Here is an 18,996-nt window from a genome sequence, read left to right as displayed (position 1 = left end):
GCGCGGAAGCCCTGGAGGGAGGCGCAGGTTATAGAGCCTTGCGGGAAACCGCGATTCCACGTGCTCCTTTCTCGGCGGGTTGAAACCGTTGGCGGGCGCTGGCTGAGAGGTGAGGGGCGGTGGCCCAGAGGTCCGACCTGTGGGGCTGGAGCTCAAGCTGTGGGGCTGGGGGTGGAGCGGGGTAGGGTGGGCGCAGTGGCCGTTGCCTGCGTTTCCACCGTTAGAGAGTCTTTCCTTTGGCTTAAACTCATGGAAGAAAGAAATGCATTCAAGTTTCATTCGTGCTCTGGGGGAAATGGAAGGAGTCCTGGAGTTAGAATGACCAGTTCCTCCGGGTTTTAAAATGGAAAAGTCGTGCTGGGAACCCGTAGAGGGGGTTCCAGCCGGGATGGTTGGTTGGTTCCCCCACCGGACTGCGTTGTGCAGGCTTGCGGCATATTGGGGACGAGGCACTTGCCTTCTTTGAGTCTTGGGGAGCTCGATCCCCAAGGAGGAGGCCCTTAGGGCATGGTTGAGAGCGCGGGGCTTTAGGGCCGGGAGTAGCTGCGTTGTGAATCCAGGTTTGCCACCAACTGCACGTGTAGCTTGTTGACAGTTATTGAACCCCTTTGTGCCTGGTCTGTCAAAAGGAAATAATAATAGAACCTACCTAACTCAGAGGATTCTTGTGAGTATTACAGGAGCCAGAGCTTGGCACATAGTAGATGATCCGTCAATGTCCGGATTTCTGCAGCCCCTGCCTTTGTGGAGAGGTTAGAGGCATGAGGTGGAGTTTGAGTGCTTGCAAGCCTACCATTCTCGCAGAGTGCCTACCTGGGATTTATTCACACAGCACCCTCAGTCCCCCCGGTGCCTAACGTAGTGCCTGACGTGTCGGCTTCCACAGGTAGTTATTACACCAGTGAACAGATGCTGTTTAAACCACTGCTGTTGATGTAGTATGTGGGGAGGGTGTGAGACTGGAACTTGGGGTTTGAGAGACACCACTCAGCTTCTGTGGGCCTTGGCTCATCTGTCAAGTGGAGATGGATGTACCTTCCTTGAGAGTCTTTGCAGAGCAAGGGAGAGATCCTGCCTGACTGTATACCCTGCAGTCAGGAGCTTCTGCGTGATGGTGTACAGTGTGTGCTTGTCTGTCTTTCCCTTTCACCATGCCCCTGGTTTCTTGGAGTTTTCCTCTTGGGAGGAGCTCAGAGCTAGCCTAGTTGGCCTAATGCATTGTTTCACAGCCTGAAGAACTTAAGTCCCTAGGTGACAATGACTTGCTTCAGGTCTCAGGGCTCACTGGAGGCTGTTGACAGGTTGGCCCTTAAGGTGGGCAGTTTTGGTGGTGATGATGTCAGTGGGGTTTAGGTCTGTGTGTATATGTTTGTGAAGGAATTTTTTTTAAGAATAGTAAGACCATTCAGGTATGACCTAAATCAAATCCCTTATGATTATACAGTGGAAGTGAGAAATAGATTTTAGGGACTAGATCTGATAGAATGCCTGATGAACTATGGACTGAGGTTCCTGACATTATACAGGAGATAGGGATCAAGAACATCTCCATGGAAAAGAAATGCAAAAAAGCAAAATGGCTGCCTGGGGAGGCCTTACAAATAGCTGTGAAAAGAAGAGAAGTGAAAAGCAAAGGAGAAAAGGTAAGATACACGCATCTGAATGCAGAGTTCCAAAGAATAGCAAGAAGAGATAAGAAAGCCTTCCTCAGCGATCAATGCAAAGAAATAGAGGAAAATAACAGAATGGAAAGACTAGAGATCTCTCCAAGAAAATTAGAGTTACCAAGGGAACATTTCATGCAAAGATGGGCTCGATAAAGGACAGAAATGGTATGGACCTAACAGAAGCAGAAGATATTAAGAAGAGGTGGCAAAAATACACAGAAGAACTATACAAAAAAGATCTTCATGACCAAGATAATCACGATGGTATGATCACTGACCTAGAGCCAGATATGCTGGAATGTGAAGTCAAGTGGGCCTTAGAAGGCACCACTACGAACAAAGCTAGTGGAGGTGATGGAATTCCAGTTGAGGTATTTCAAATCCTGAAAGATGATGCTGTGAAAGTGTTGCACTCAATATGCCAGCAAATTTGGAAAACTCAGCAGTGGCCACAGGACTGGAAAAGGTCAGTTTTCACTCCAATCCCAAAGAAAGGCAATGCCAAAGAATGCTCAAACTACCACACAATTACACTCATCTCACACGCTAGTAAAGTAATGCTCAAAATTCTCCAAGCCAGGCTTCAGCAATACGTGAACCGTGAACTTCCAGATGTTCAATCTGGTTTTAGAAAAGGCAGAGGAACCAGAGACCAAATTGCCAACATCCGCTGGATCATGGAAAAAGCAAGAGAGTTCCAGAAAAACATCTATTTCTGCTTTATTGACTATGCCAAAGCCTTTGACTGTGTGGATCACAATAAACTGTCGGAAATTCTGAAAGAGATGGGACTACCAGACCACCTGACCTGCCTCTTGAGAAACCTGTATGCAAGTCAGGAAGCAACAGTTAGAACTGGACATGGAACAACAGACTGGTTCCAAATAGGAAAAGGAGTTTGTCAAGGCTGTATATTGTCACCCTGCTTATTTAACTTGTGTGCAGAGTACATCATGAGAAACGCTGGGCTGGAAGAAGCCCAAGCTGGAATCAAGGTTGCCGGGAGAAATATCAGTCACCTCAGGTATGCAGATGACACCACCCTTATGGCAGAAAGTGAAGAGGAACTCAAAGGCCTCTTGATGAAAGTGAAAGAGGAGAGTAAAAAAGTTGGCTTAAAGCTCAACATTCAGAAAACGAAGATCATGGCATCTGGTCCCATCACTTCATGGCAAATAGATGGGGAAACAGTGGAAACAGTGTCAGACTTTATCTTTTTGGGCTCCAAAATCACTACAGATGGTGACTGCAGCCATGAAATTAAAAGACGCTTACTCCTGGGAAGGAAAGTTATGATCAACCTAGATTGCATATTGAAAAGCACAGACATCACTTTGCCAACAAAGGTCCGTCTAGTCAAGGCTATGGTTTTTCCAGTGGTCATGTATAGTGCTGCATTCAATTGCCAGCCAATTTGGAAAACGCAGCAGTGGCTACAGGACTGGAAAAAGTCAGTTTTCATTCTAATCCCAAAGAAAGGCAATGCCAAAGAATGCTAAAACTACTGCACAATTCTACTCATCTCACATGCTAGTAAAGTAATGCTCAAAATTCTCCAAACATATCTTCGACAGTATGTGAATTGAGAACTTCCAAATGTTCCAGCTGGATTTAGAAAAGGCAGAGGAACCAGAGATCAAATTGCCCACATACTTTGGATCATTGAAAAAGCAAGAGTGTTCCAGAAAAACATCTACTTCTGCTTTATTGACTATGCCAAAGTCTTTGACTGTGTGGATCACATCAAACTGGAAAATTCTTCAAGAGATGGGAGTACCAGACCACCTTACCTGCCTCCTGAGAAATCTGTATGCAGGTCAAGAAGCAACAGTTAGAACCGGACATGGAACAATGGACTGGTTCTAAATTGGGAAGGTAGTATGTCGAGGCTATATATTGTCACTCTGCTTATTTAACTTATATGCAGAGTACATCATGCAAAATGGTGGGCTGGATGAAGCACAAGCTGGAATCAGGATTGCTGGGAGAAATATCAATAACCTCAAAAATGCAGATGACGTCACCCTTATGGCAGAAAGTGAAGAGGAACTGAAGAACCTCTTGATGAAGGTGAAAGAGGAAAGTGAAAAGGCTGGCTTAAAACTCAACATTCAAAAAACCAAGATCATGGCATTGAATCCCATCACTTCATGGCAAGTAGATGGGAAAATAGTGGAAACAGTGACAAACTTTTTTTCCTTGGCTCCAAAAATCTCTGCCAATGGTGACTGCAGCCATGAGATTAAAAGATGCTTGTTCCTTGAAAGGAAAGCTATGACCAACCTAGATAGCATATTAAAAAGCAGAGACATTACTTTGCCAACAAAGGTCCTTCTAGTCAAAGCTATGGTTTTTCCAGTCGTCATGTATGGATGTGAGAGTTGGACTATAAAGAAAGCTGAGTGCCAAAGAACTGATGCTTTTGAACTGTGGTGTTGAAGAAGACTCTTGAGAGTCTCTTGGACTGCAGGGAGATCAAACCAGTCAATCCTAAAGGAAATCAGTCCTGAATATTCATTGGAAGGATTGATGCTAAAGCTCCAATATTTTGGCCACCTGATGTGAAGAAGTTACTTATAGAAAAAGACCTTGATGCTGGGAAAGATTGAAGGTGGGAGCAGAAGTGGGTGACAGAGAATGAGATGGTTGGATGGTATCACCTACTCGATGGACATGAGTTTGAGCAAGCTCCAGGAGTTGGTGATGGACAGGGAAACCTGGTGTGCTGCAGTCCATGGGGTTGCAAAGAGTCGGACACAACTGAGCAACTGAACTGAATCTTGGAAAGTTACAGTGATTTCTAGCACACTTTTAAATGAATTTGTGTTTTGTTGAGGGCAGTAGCACCTCCATGAACTTTTTAAATGGTAGTTATGTGTAGGTATGGACCCACTGAATCACGGGGCAGTGCTCCAGACGCCTGGGTTTGGGAACCCACTCCAGTAGTTCAGCACCCAGCATTGGGACACCTGGAAGGGTTCTGTGGTTTCTGATTGAGCCAACAGGGGACCACATCTGCTCCTGTCTGCTGAAACTGATGCGCACATCTGCATTTTTAACACCTGTGGATACACGGTTATGCCTGTATGAGTGCTGTTTGTGCTTATAGGAATGAGTTTTAGGTCTCTTCTCCACTTTGTGAACTTTCCATGATTCCCCTTTGGCTGTGTTCTTATTGTATTTGGAAACTTGGAGTACTTTTAAGTGCTCACCTAGAGGCAGTAGAGAGAAAGAGACTGCATGTGTGCACTTAAAGTTATTGGAAAAAGTAGGATATTGCACATGACATCCCCAAACTTCATCTCTAGAGCCAGCCTGCCAAGTTTAAATCCTGGTTCTGCTACTGCGTGACTTTGGACAGTTTCCTTAGTCTGAGTCCCAATACCATGAGTAAATTGTGAACGACGAGAGTCCTTCCCTCATAGGGTTGCTGTGAGGGTTAATGAAGTCCATAGACGTAAAGCTTTTAGAATAAAGCCCAGCGCATGGTGAGCACACACTCAACCAGTTTTCAGCCGTGTGAATATTGTTGAATACAGTTTTACTTAGATGATGGTAAAGGTTAATGTAGATTATGAATCAGCTTTGATTCTATTGTGTTATTTTCATATATTTGGAAAAGAAGTTTCACATTACAATGATAATTATCTTTTTTCCTTTTTAATTTTTTTTTAGGACAGGGCTTAAAACCCATCTTGGGTAAAAAAAAATATTTAATCATTTAGCTAAAAATGGTATTTTTTACATGCAATGCATGTGGTGAATCAGTGAAGAAGGTACAAGTGGAAAAGCACGTGGCTCTTTGCCGAAACTGTGAATGTCTTTCCTGCATCGACTGTGGCAAAGACTTCTGGTAAGTCCGTGTGGATTTGTACTAAATGTCCAGACCAGTTATGGGATCGTTGGTTCCACAAAGCATTTAAAAAAAAAAAAGAGCAAGAGGCAAATTTGAGGAAAGAAAATTAAGAAAAAAATGTAGTGCCTGCCAGGACCATTTGCTCTTTAAAGCTGATGCAAAGAGAAGACTCAGAAAAAAAGGAAGTTGCGGGTTTGGTCATAATCTGATGAGTCCATGGCACTTGCTGACCTGTCCTTGGCACCATTACCGGAGCCAGGGAGGTGAGCATGCAGAGCAGGGTTTCTGGGTGTGCTGTGCTGATCACAGGGAAGCGATGGATTTACAGACCCAAAAATGAAGTTATGCATTCACAGTGGAGATCCCTGGGAGAAGAGACTCGTCCTCCCCCAGAAAATCAGAGCTGATGGGGGGAGTGAAGCCCCTGGCCCCGAGTGAGGCAGGTGCTTCCAGTGAAGGGGTCTCTGGAGAGGAGAGGACTGAGGAGACGGGGCAGGGTGGGTCCTGCCCATCCAGTGTTTCTCAGGGAGGGTTGTCTGCAGTTGGCTACCCTCATTCTTACACTGATTGCCTTCAGCTTCAGAGGGTTCAGCTTTTGGCACGTGGGCCCTACTGGCCTCTGTAGCATTTGAGAGATATTTGCAAACAGTCCCTTTTAATTTCATTCTAAAGCAGTGATTAAAAAAAAAAAAAAATGTTTGGAAGGTGATAAAGTCTTTTTTCGTACCTAATCCTAGGAGGAAGGATATACAGAACAGGTGAAAATTGGGCTGTTTCTCCTTGAGGGACTTTGCCCCTGACTTCTTCCCAGTGTTTCCCTGAGGACCCTGTAGAGCTTCAAACGATCATATAAGACAGAATCGAGTGTCCTTTTTTTCCAAGACTCCCAAGATCCAGAACTTTCTCATGACCTGATAACTACCATTTTATACCACCTTTTAACTTAGTCTACAGCTGATGATTGATTGTTTGCTATATATTACCAGGAAACCCTACAGGTTTTGTAACTTAAAGCCACCCTGTTGCAGAGAATTCTTTTTTATTTATGACTATTCGCTTATGACTTAAAAAAAAATAGTGCGCATCAATATGATTTTAAGACATTTGTATATAAAAATGGGTGGAAAGTTTGGTGGTGGGATTTGAACAGTTGGGAGGAAGGAAATGTGATGTGACCAGGAGGTTATCAGCGTAGTAAGTGAAAGGGGTGGGGTGGTCATGCAGAGCACAGATGGGAAGGTAAGTGTGGACTGCATGCTAGCTTTGCACAGACTCCGATTTGGGAATCATTCTAACGGTGGAACTTTCTCACTTTAAGGGGCGATGACTATAAAAACCATGTGAAATGCATAAGTGAAGATCAGAAGTATGGTGGCAAAGGGTATGAAGGTAAAACCCACAAAGGCGATGTTAAACAGCAGGCTTGGATTCAGGTAAGGTCTTCCTAATTCATCAAGCAGTTTCATCTGTCACCTGCCTTCTTGAGTAGCCTGGGAAGACAAAAATAAATGTATCCCATGCAACCAAGTACATTCACAGTGTTGTACAGCCATCACCACCATCCATCTCCAGGACTGTTTCATCTTTTGATAGAGGTTACATCTGAACCTGTAGCTCTCTTTGAATAGTATTGACATTTTAATATTGTCTTCAGTTCTTGAACATGGGATGTCTTTCTGTTTCCTTGTATCTTCTTTAATTTCTCTCAGCAGTGTTTTTTAGTTTTCAGTTTATATGTATTTTACCTCGTTGGTTAGTTAAGTTTATCCCTAAGTATTTTATTCTTTTTGATAGTATTAGATAGTATTATAAGTGGAATTGTTTATTAATTTCCTCTCCAATTTGTTCTTTATTAGTGTAGAGAAATGCAGCTTGATTTTTGAGTGTTGATTTTTTTGTATCCTGCAACCGCTGAACTTAGTCCTAAAGATTCTTTCTGTGAAATCTTTTGGGTTTTTGACATGTAAGACCATGTTGTCTGGGGACAGAGATCATTTTACTTCTTTCTTTCCAGTGTGGATGCCTTTTATTTCTTGCCTTAGTCTCGGGGAGATAGTGAAGCAGAGGGAAGCCTGGCGGGCTGCGGTCCATGGGGTCACCAAAAGTCAGACATGACTTAGCAACTGAACAGCAACAATAAATTGCTCTGGCCTTTGAGCACTCTGTTGAATCTGTAAACATAGACATTAACCCAGAATCTGGACTTGAGGTGTGAACCCAGCAGTTTGACTTTCATGAAACTCATCTGTCGATTGTTTATTGCTTTTATCTTCCTTTTCTGTAGAAAATTCATGAATTAATAAAAAGACCCAATGTCAGCCCCAAAGTGAGGGAACTATTAGAGCAAATTAGTGGTTTTGACAACGTTCCCAGGAAAAGGGCAAAATTTCAGGTATGTATTTGACTGGACTTCCCTGACGGAGGGGATATGGGCACTTCCGCATATGGGATAAGTGGGGTTTTTTCTTTTTTCTTTTTCACCCATACAGAATTGGATGAAGAACAGTTTAAAAGTTCATAATGAATCTATCCTGGAGCAGGTGTGGAATATCTTTTCCGAAGCTTCCAGCAGTGTAAGTCCAATCTCACTCTAGACTTGCAGTGTGGCAAAAGTGGTTAGTAAAAATGAAACGGGAATGTCTTATCTTTGGAGGTCAAGACAGCCTTCTTTTTCAGAGAGCCTCTTTGTGCCTTCATTAATGGGAAGGAATACACTGAGTGCACTGCAGAGAAGATTTCCTTATTGTGCAGAGAAAGGTATTTAATCCCGATCTTTGATAACAGTACCAGCTGACTAGACTTGATCGGCTTAGACATCAAGTAGTGGGATGATTGGAAAAGAACAGGGGCTTTGGGTTTCTGACAAACCCGATTTGAATCCCTACTTTGCTATTTGCCAGGCGTTTGCTCTTGGGCATTTTATTTAACCTCTCTGAGCCTTCGTTTCCTTGTCTTAAATAGAGGTGGATCGTTAGACTAAGTAGGGGCTTCCCAGATGGCTCAGTGGAAAGAATCTGCCTGCGGTACGGGAGACCTGGGTTGGATCCCTGGGTCGGGGCGATCCCCTGGAGGAGGGTATGGCAATCCACTCCAGTATCCTTGCCTGGGAAATCCCGTGGACAGAGGAGCCTGGTGGGCTACACAGTCCATGGGGTCGCAAAAGAGTCGGACGTGACTTAGCAACTAAGCGACAACACAAAAGACTCAGTACTTACTGTGCCCAATACGAGTCAGGCCCTGAACGAAAAACAGAAAAACATCTCAGGTGGGTGATCGTGGCAGGAAGGAAAAATAAACAGGGTGAGAACAAGAGAGGGTGACCAGGTATTCTGGTAGGTGTGGGGTGAGGGATCGTGTCCTAGTATTAAAGCAGATGAGGGAGTACAAGCCTCCCAGCTCGTGCCCAGCAGGGCGTGGGCGCTCGGTAGGTGCTGGTCTCCTTCCTTCCAGTGGCCAGAGGGATTGCTTGGAACACATCAGTAGACCACCTTCCGAGAAGATGCTTTGATCCGAGAGGCCCCAGATGTGGAATACACCTGCAGAAAGTTGTGGTGTGACGTCTTGTAGGCATGTCCTTGCTTCCGTTGTTCAACATTTTTTCTCATTAACTCAGTTGCACTTTGCCCCTACTTGGAGCTTATATCCCATCTGAAGACATCATTAGTGTTTCAAAACAACAGTGGGGTCCAACTGGGCTTCTATTCTCCTCACAGTTGTCCGCTGTTGATGTGCTTTATGCAGAGAGAACAGTTGTGACCACAAATTGGGATAAAAAATGAAACTTTCTCTTGGCAGTGCATCTAGCATTTGTCTCTAAACACACGAATGGGCCCTTGAAACCTTGTAACCAATCATTCAATTGGCACTTGTGTGGCACCTATTTTTTTAAAGGTTATTTCCATTATTTGGGGCTTCCCTTGTGGCTCAGCTGGTAAAGAATCCGCCTGCAATGCGGGAGACCTGGCTTCGATTCCTGGGTTGGGAAGATCCCCTGGAGAAGGGAAAGGCTACCCACTCCAGTATTCTGGCCTGGAGAATTCCACGGACTGTATAGTCCATGGGGTCGCAAAGGGTTGGACGTGACTGAGTGACTTTCACTCTCACTTCCATTATTTTAGCTAACAGTCATAAAAGTCTGTGGTTATTTAGCTTAACTCCAGAGTTCAAAAAATAGAGTTTTCCAATTTCATTTTTGAAGCTGTGAATATATAAGAATTAAATAAGATAACCAGTAAGCAGCTCGTGGTAAACTCTGAGCTCTGTAAAATGCAGCTTGTCATTGCTTTTGGGCAGTGAATGTCCCAGCATGTCCTGGAGTTGGAGGTGGAGATGGTGCCAAGGCCCTGGGGGTGCTGGGCTGGAGGCTTTGTATCCTTCTCAGGTGAAACACTCACTGCCCCAGTGCACAGCGGCACCTGGTAACTGTGGACCCAGCCATCCTTGGACCTGGGTCCCTCCCTCCAGAGCTGCATTCTGGCAGGAGAGACCGACAGCTGCTCTAAGAGCTGATGCTGTGATGTCAGGTGGTGACACAGGCCAGGAAGAAATGGGAGGCAGAGGACAGGGCAGAGAGTGAAGGAGGGGAGAGTCTCACTGTCAGGACAGAGGCAGTGAAATCGTGTCTAAGGAGACCACGTTGGAGGAGAGTCTGGAACGAAGTAGGAAGCTGGTGGGATGTGAGTTTGTTCACTCATTGATTGAGTGGCTGCTGGTTGGGTGAGTGTGTGTCTCCCTCCCTCCTTCCTTCCCTCCCTCCTGTCTCCCCTCTCTCCTAGAAGCTGGAGTGCAGGGGGCGGACTTGGTTAGGAAGTGGAGGCAGGGCAGCAGCTGGAGACTGGGCTGAAGGGGTCAGGCCTGGGGCTGCGGTGCTCTGACCCTGGTGGGTTGCTGCTCACAACACACTGTACCATAGGACGGAACTTGTAGGACAGGGCGAGGTGTCCTGGTCCCCCTTCCTCTTGAGTCCTTTCTGAGCTCATCGCCTGCCTCCCCGGCATGTGCCTGGATGATTTGATCTCTGAATTCTTACTGAAAAAACTCCAGTTGTTTAGTCTCAATACCCAAATACTACTCTTTGAGCCTATGACTGGGTCTCACGGGCCACGTGACCTCAGCAGAGTGCTTGTACAGGAGTGAAAGCCAGTCCTCCTCCATTTGGTCCCCTCGTGACCTCGCCTCTGAAAGGAGGAGGACTACCACCTGGCCAGTTACTTAACAGAGATGGAGCTTGACCGTGAGTCCCAGGGTTTGCAGGACCCCTGCAGCGGCCCCAACCCTGCAGATGCATCAGGGCTTGCGGAGCAGTTCAGTGAATTGCTCCACGTCCTCTCTTAGGAAGGGGCAGGCGTGGAAGCCGTAGCATATTTATAGTCAGAGTGCAGCAGGCAGTGGGGCTGGCTGTGCTGAAGTCACTCGGTTTGAGTCAGGTGGGGCAGTAAATAGGAAGTTTGTCTTATTCCAGCGCGTATTTCCATGGTTCCTTACTTACCATTCTTGACATTCCGCCCAGGTGTCCCTCCCTGACATTCCTCTCAGGGTAGCCATCCATCTGAACAGTGATGGTGATAAGGGCACCTCTGTCTAGTACTCAGGAGTTTACAAAACTCTTCCTGTACATCCAGCTGCTTTCTCAAGCTTAGCTTTTCTCATTTTATTTGTACATAAACTGTGTTAGGTAGGTGTCACTACCTTTTTGTTTATAGATGAGGAAATAGGTTTGAAGCAGATAAATAACTTGCTCTGAGTCACCTGGCTAGTGAACAGAGCTGGAACTTGAACCCAGGCCTGCAGATGCATAAATCTGGTGGTTTCTGCCACACCTACATGTCTGTCTTCTACGTAACAGGCGGCTATTGAGCCAGAATTAAAGGTCTGACTTTTCCGTGACATAGAGATCCTTCATTTTTCTAGTGGAATGAAAATATCTGTTAAAGGCAGAGAGGAATGTGGGCTGGGGGTAGTTTTATTCATTTTGTGTATTAACTGCTACATGTGAGCAATGGGGCGGGGGTGAGGGTCGCAGTTATAAAATGGTAAGTAATAACAGTTTCCTTAGAGGAATTTATTCAGTAGATACACACAATGATATGTGTCTGGAATGAGTATTTATGTGTGTCTTGGTTTTGCTTAATAATAAGGAACCTGTTGGTAAGGGGCCAGATCCGCAGCCGCCAGAGCCAGTGACCAAGCCGTGTGCAGAGAACAATGCCGACGTCCCGTCCTCCAAAGCAAACAGCAGCACTGAAGAGCCAGCAGAGGCCAAGAAGAATAAGAGAGAAAGGAAGGCAGAACGGCAGAAGAATACAAAAAAAGAAAAGAAAGAACTAAGACTAGAAAACCACCAGGAGAACGCAAAGAGTCAGAAGCCTAAAAAGCGCAAAGCAGCACAGGAGGCCGAGCAGGAGGCAGCCGATGGCTCCTCAGGGACGAAGAGCCAGAGGAAGAAGAGCAAGGCCGAGCACGCCCAGGATGGGGCGGTGGATGGAGGCACCGAGGTGGGGGAGCAGGCAGACGCCGGTCCAGGGAAAAGAAAGCGCAAGCACTCAGAAGGTTTGTGGCTCACTTACGCTCCAAGGGTTTGTTAAAGAATGTTTGAGCTGTGAGTTGGGGATGGATAAAAATATGTCAGACCTTACTGTTTGAAACCACTCGCGGCAAAGAGCATAAGGTTTGGGAGCAGGCCAACCTGGGCTTAGTCCGGGGCAGGCGACACCACCTCTCGACTGCCCATTTTGTCATCTGCCTTGGAGGAGAAACCCCACGTCTCGGGACTGGGGTGCCTGGGGGCATGAGCAAGGTGATGGGTTTTTTTTTTTAGGGGCTTGGCCCTGTAGGCCTCTCATTAAACGGTAGGTGCTGTTATAAATGTGAAATATGTTTTTTTTTTTTGTTTTTTTTTTTAATCTTCCTAATGACTTAGTTGAAGCAAATTCTAAGAAGAAAAAGATTAAGCCCCCAGAAAATTCTGAGGATGGAGAACCGGAAAACCATGAGGCTCCTGCAAAAGGTACGGCTACTGTGCTTTGCAGCTCTGCCCTCTCTAGGTTGAGGGAGAAGGGGAAGGGTTGGGCCCATCAGGTGGGTCGTGCCCTCTGGATGCACAGGAAAGAGTCTGGAGCAAAACCCATACTCCAAGGTGTGACTTCAGAGTAATAGTGAGTACTCTGTCAGTCAGTCTCACAAGGGTCTCTCCAGCTGTAAGGATAGAATGTAGAGCCGTCTGGATTGGAGACATGTATGGTCTTTGGAGCTTAAAGTAAGCCCCTTCTTGTTCCTAACTCTTATCACTCCCATAGATGTACCCTGAAGTCCAAGGTACAGAACAGGCTTGACTGTTTCTCCTCCTGTCTCTGGGTCTGTCCCTGGTATCCCCTTGCTTGGAGCCCAACAGCCACCATCTCTTTCAGCCAGAATGTGTATTTGTCAGACTCCAAAGTGAAAGTGTAAGTCACTCAGTCTTGTCCGACTCCTTAAGACCCCATGGACTATACAGTCCATGGAATTCTCCAGGCCAGAATACTGGAGTGGGTAGCCTTTCCCTTCTCCAGGGGATCTTCCCAACTCAGGGATCGAACATTGCAGGTGAATTCTTTATCAGCTGAGCCACAAGTGAAACCCAAGAATACTGGAGTGGGTAGCCTTTCCCTTCTCTGGGGGATCTTACTCAGGGATTGAACCCAGGTCTCCCACACCGCAGGCAGATTCTTTACCAGCTGAGCCACCTGGGAAGTCCAGGGCTCCTGTTAAATGCTGTCTTCTCCACAGAGCTGTTCCTATTGGTCAGACCGGGAACACTCCCCCAGGCCTGCCACTAAGAACAGGCCCAAGGGCCCAAATGGGATTTGAGACTTTATTCACGGAAGTTCAGTAACTGCCCAAGTGTAGTTAGATTTCTTAGCTTATAACTTTGTATATGTGAAGTTTTTTTTTTTTTAACTTAAAATTTTTAGGTCTGAGATAATTGTAGATTCACGTGCATTTTTAAGAAATAATTAGACTTCAGGGATCCTTCTGTGGCCTTACCCAGTTTCCTCTGCGGCTGAGACCTCCCACAACCGTAGGACAAAACTTCCCTGGGTGCTGACCTTAAACAGTCAAGAGACAAATATTAGACAAACATTCCTGTCCCCGCAGGGAATGCTCCCACTGCCCTCTTATAGCCACGCCCACCCTCCTCTCGCCCCATCCCCCCTCTGCCCCAAAGGTCAGCCTATCCCTTACTTCCATGTAGCTCTCCGTTTTCCTCTCCATTTCGGAATTGTGTCATTTCAGAATGTGACATAAATGGCATCATTTACTGTGTAATGGGCTTCCCTGATAGCTCTGTTGGTAAAGAATCCGCCTGCAATGCATAAGACCTGGGTTGGGAAGATCCCCTGGAGAAGGGAAAGGCTATCTCCACTCCAGTATTCTGGCCTGGAGAATTCCATGGACAGTATAGTCCATCAGGTTGCAAAGAGTCGGCCACAACTGAGCGACTTTCACTTCACACTGTGTAACCTTTTGAGATTGGCCCTTTTCACTCAGCCTTATTCTAGGGAGATTCATCCAGGTGGCTGCACATCTCAGTAGTCCATTCCTCTGCACTGTGAGCAGTGGTCTGTGGTGTGAGTGTCCCACGGCTTGGTTATCCATTCATCTGTTGACGGACATCTGGGTTATTTCCGGTTCGTGGTCCTGATGAATAAAGTGGCTGTAAGCCCTCACGTAGAGATTTTCCTGTGTCCTGTTTTCTGGAAGAAGTGTTCAGGAGGTGCAGTGGCTGTGTGGGACGTTACTTGCATGTTTAGTTTTTTAAGAAACAGCCAGGTTTTTCAAGAGTAGCTGTACCATGCTGTATCCCCACCAGCAGTGTGTGAGAGATCCAGTCTCGCTACACCCTGGTCAGCATTTGGTGGCGGTACTGCATTTGTAGAGCAAGTTTTTGGTCTTGATGAAGCCTCGTTTGTCAGTTTTTCCTTTAAGAGATGATACTTCTGAAGTCATCTGAGAACTCTTTGCCAGCCTTAAATCCATGGAGGTTTTTTTTTTTTTTTTTTCCTGTTTCTTTCTTAAAGGTCTTATAGTTGCATATTTTACACTCAAGTCCATGATGCATTTTGAATTAATTTTTATGAGATATGAAACTTGGTTGAAGGTTTATTTCTTTGCTCATCAATGTCTAGTGGGTCCACACCATTTAAAAAGGCTGTCTTTTCTCAGTGAAGTGCCTTTCTCCAGCATCGGTGTGGGTCTGTTCTGGGTTCTCTCTCGTTGGTGTGTGTCCGTCCATCCACCACACACTCTTGACTCGAGTAGGTATATCCAAAGTCTTGAAAAGGGGTAGGCTTATTCTCACTTTATTCTGTTGCAAAATTAGAAGATTTATAATAATCTTGCCTCTATCTATAAAAAGTCTTGCTGTGATGATAGAGGAATTGGATCAGTTTGGGGAGAATCAATCACTTTATTTACTGTGTTGTCTTCCAAGCCATGAACATGGCATGTCTGTTGATTTAAATCTTTGATTTCTTTCATTTCATCAGAATTATGTACCTTCTGCATACTCGTCTTCATCTTCCCAGAAGTAAAGGTTCCCTAGATGAGTCCTAGCCTGCTGTCAATCTTTGCTTTGTTTACTGTGTTTACACAGCCCCTTGATCTTAGCTATGACCAGTGCATTTTCTTGGCAAAACTCTATTAGCCTTTGCCCTGCTTCATTCCATATTCCAAGGCCAAATTTGCCTGTTACTCCAGGTGTTTCTTGACTTCCTACTTTTGCATTCCAGTCCCCTATAATGAAAAGGACATCTTTTTTGGGTGTTAGTTCTAAAAGGTCTTGTAGGTCTTCATAGAACCTTTCAACTTCAGCTTCTTCAGCGTTACTGGTTGGGGCATAGACTTGGATTACTGTGATATTGAATGGTTTGCCTTGGAAACGAACAGAGATCATTCTGTCGTTTTTGAGATTGCATCCAAGTACTGCATTTCGAACTCTTTTGTTTGGCCACCTCATGCGAAGAGTTGACTCATTGGAAAAGACTCTGATGCTGGGAGGGATTGGGGGCAGGAGGAGAAGGGGATGACAGAGGATGAGATGGCTGGATGGCATCACTGACTCGATGGACGTGAGTCTGAGTGAACTCCGGGAGTTGGTGATGGACAGGGAGGCCTGGCGTGCTGTGATTCATGGGGTCACAAAGAGTCGGACACGACTGAGTGACTGAATTGAACCGACTGAACTGATCTTAGCAGATCCTTAGTAAATCTTGAGTTCATTAGAAATAACTCATGTCTTTCTACAGGAATTTGTAGGATGGTGGTACTTAACGATACTTAGTTTTTCTGCTCATTTTGAGAATGAGTATTATAGACGAGAGTCAGTGCCTCTCGGCCACTGTGATTGGACAGGTCAGGTGCCTGCTACGCAGAACTGTGGCATCCTGTTCATTCTGGTCTTGTTCATATCCTGCGTAGCAAATAGGTGGTGGAGAAATGAGGCTTCATCAAGACCAAAAACTTGCTCTACAAACGTCGTACCACTACCAAATGTTGACTGGGGTGTAGGGAGACTGGATCTCTCACACACAGCTGTTTCTTAACCCTTTTTGTAGTACCACAAAACACAGTATTTTACATATTATTTTCTACATTGTAGGTAAATTCAACTGGAAGGGTACTATTAAAGCAGTTCTGAAACAGGCCCCAGACAATGAAATAACAATCAAGAAGCTAAGGAAAAAGGTATGAAGGGTGCGAATCAGGTATATAATGCTGGGGAGAATCAGTTCTTTATTTTAAAATGTATAATTCTGTTCTGTTTTTCTACATCTGAAACACTGTAAACTTGAGTGTATATATACACACGCTGTAAACATAGGTGTGTGTATGTCTCAGTGACATTCCAGCTTCTCCTTTTTAGCCGTTCAGGGTGCGGATGGGGATGGCGTCACCCCCCCCCCGACCCACACCTCCTCAGCCAGAGCAGCGTCAGTGTTAAATCTGAAAATTACTGCTCTAGATGTGTTACTGTCTTTCGATTATTCCAGAACAGTGTTTTTTTCCCTCTTTGTAATTTTTTTTTGCTGGTGTCTGACACAGGCGGCCACATGTCACACGTGTGCAGCTGTGTGAATTGCCACAAGCAGGACACCCCCATGTAACCAGCACCTGGGTTCTTTGATTTGTCACTGTCCGCTGTGTTGGGGGCCAGAGAACCAACACTCCTAAATTTTCAGGACTAATACCTATTTGACCACTGTCTTTCTTTGTGAAGGTTTTAGCTCAGTATTATGCAGTGACAAATGAACATCACAAATCTGAAGAGGAACTCCTGGTCATCTTCAACAAGAAAATCAGCAAGAACCCCACCCTGAAGTTGTTAAAGGACAAGGTCAAGCTTGTAAAATGAACATCTTTATATTTAATAATTGAGTCCATTCTGTTGACCTCTTTCCTTTCATAGTTGTTTGTAAAACATGTAACAAATTGTAACAACTCGAATTTTGCTTTCCAAAGCCGTATTTTTAAGTTAAGAAAAAAGTATATTTTTGGTAGAACTTCTATGAGAAAATAAAATATATTCTTATCCCAAGTTCTAATTCTGTAGCAGTGAAAATTATTTTACTTAAAATATTCTTGTATGGGAAATAGTACCAACTGTGACAATTCAAAAAGTAACTTGATCAGACTAGAAAGCGTTTGTTTTTATCACGTCATTTTCTAAACATTTAGAGGGTTTACGGGCATTAATTTTTGGTGTGGTTTAAATGTATGTTTAAAGTTGTGGTGTTTCACCCAGGAGCGGTCGAAACAGTTGTTTATGTGTAGTAACCCTTGCCCAGCCAGTTCTGCTCTTCAGTCAGGGTTTCTATGTAAGTCTGACCCATCCACTCTGACCCAGTTCATCTTCAGCCAAAGACAGATTGATCGGTGACTGGATTTGGGGGTGTGTGGCCTGTGACCAAATACAGGGAACCAGCCGTATTAACGATACAGCTAATCCATTGTTTAGCTGTATTACCGTTTCAGTGCCCTGCTTAGATGGTCTCAGCCCTCGTTCACTGTGCAAGAGGAGAGCCAGGCCACTTTCTGATACCTGAGTAGGTTTTGCCCATGAGTCCCTCAACAGCTGGTATGTGTGGTAAGAATCACTCCTTTGGGACGTCCCTGGTAGTCCAGTGGCTAAGACCCTGGGCTCCCGGTGCAGGTGAGCTGGGCTCCATCCATGGTCAGGGAACCAGATCACACATTCCCGCACGCTGCAACGAAGATCAAAGATCGTGCATGCTGCGACTAAAACCCGGCACAGCCAAGTAAATAAAAAAGAAAAAAAACTTAAAAGAAATAATAGAATAAAATTTAAAAGAAAAGAATCTCCCCTTTAACCAGTGTTAACTAGCATCTTTAATACCTCTTGCTAGAGGTGAAAGCAAGAGTGGGACGTGGAACAAGTGTTGGAAGGATTAGGCCAGGGGGGATTAACAGGAGGAAGGGCAGCGGGGTAGATGGAGATATGCTGTGGGCCTCTAAGTCTCAGATGGGCCAGCTTACCCCAGACCTTCCCCACATTCTGGTCTGATTGGGGACAAGCTGCTGTGTCGTGGCTGGATGCAGGGGCACTGTGTCCAGAGGAAGGAAGACTCCTGGGAATCAGGCCTGGAGTCAGGCCCTGGCTTGGTCTCTCCATTGTTAACCTCTTTGAACCTCACTCTTTTCATCCAGACATTGAAACAGTAAAGGGTGTTCTCTGGTTGCGATTGAAGGACCTAATTTGTGAAAAACTGACAGCACCATACCTGGAGGCCAGAGGCATCCGTTCTGTGGTTGCCATCACTGCTGTTAGCAAGAACAACTTCTGAGCCATGAGCGGCTTTAGACATTTTGGAAGTAAAGGGGAAAAAGTGGGAAGGTGAAGCTTGACCTAGAACACGTGCAGGTGTGCTAAGTCACTTCAGTCATGTCCGACTGTTTGCAACCCTTTGGACTGTAGCCCACCAGGCTCCTCTGTCCATAGGATCCTCCAGGCAAGAATAGAGTGGGTTGCCATTCCCTTTTCCAGGGGATCTTCCCAACCCAAGGACTGAACCCGCATTTCTTATACCTTCTGCATTGGCAGGCAGGTTCTTTACCACCAGCACCACCTGAGAAAACCCAGGACACAGTTAGTGGCAAAGCAGAGCCCTGCGTCCAGCCCAGGACGTCTTCCTGTCTCGGGGCTGCAAGGAGCAGAAGCAAGCGACACTGTCCGCCCTGGGGCGGGGTGGGTATGCAGCACTATCTGTGCGTACGAGCACCACAGTACTTCAGGATTTGTGTGGATTTCTATTCTTTGTCAGTTTTGCTGTCTTGCCTTTAAGGCAGAGTTTGGAAATGTGACAGAAAACACATACTTGAACTGGGGTGGGTCCTCGCTTCTGCCTTCCATGTCAGCCGTCACCTGCGAGTCTCTGGCATTACAACTTGCTGGCAGCACAGCACTCGGGGTTGGCTGTG

At 45.5% G+C, this 18,996-nt stretch overlaps 1 protein-coding gene across 1 annotated transcript; it reads left to right on the top strand.

Annotated features, from left to right (window-relative positions):
* Positions 1 to 64: 64 nt before the first annotated feature.
* Positions 65 to 17,095, top strand: LYAR (Ly1 antibody reactive). The gene is made up of 9 exons (XM_086404815.1): positions 65 to 109; positions 5,343 to 5,520; positions 6,842 to 6,956; positions 7,808 to 7,915; positions 8,013 to 8,096; positions 11,661 to 12,072; positions 12,443 to 12,529; positions 16,160 to 16,245; positions 16,778 to 17,095. Exons 2-9 carry the CDS (start codon positions 5,399 to 5,401, stop codon positions 16,910 to 16,912), a joined length of 1,149 nt encoding a protein of 382 aa, XP_086260941.1. The 5' UTR covers positions 65 to 109; positions 5,343 to 5,398; the 3' UTR covers positions 16,913 to 17,095.
* Positions 17,096 to 18,996: the final 1,901 nt, after the last annotated feature.

This window comes from Bos grunniens, chromosome 6 (genome assembly GCF_055505025.1).
Source record: "Bos grunniens cultivar Pamir isolate PY7600 chromosome 6, Bosgru_T2T1.0, whole genome shotgun sequence".
Taxonomy (NCBI): domain Eukaryota; kingdom Metazoa; phylum Chordata; class Mammalia; order Artiodactyla; family Bovidae; genus Bos; species Bos grunniens.
This window is presented reverse-complemented; position numbering and strand designations above follow the sequence as displayed.

What these genes read in the sequence shown, in the direction of transcription:
- LYAR (XM_086404815.1), top strand. Translation starts at nt 5,399, where the DNA reads ATGGTATTTTTTACATGCAATGCATGTGGTGAATCAGTGAAGAAGGTA. An exon ending in GACTGTGGCAAAGACTTCTG is followed by an intron (nt 5,521 to 6,841) that starts GTAAGTCCGTGT and finishes TCTCACTTTAAG; the next exon opens with GGGCGATGACTATAAAAACC. An exon ending in AACAGCAGGCTTGGATTCAG is followed by an intron (nt 6,957 to 7,807) that starts GTAAGGTCTTCC and finishes CCTTTTCTGTAG; the next exon opens with AAAATTCATGAATTAATAAA.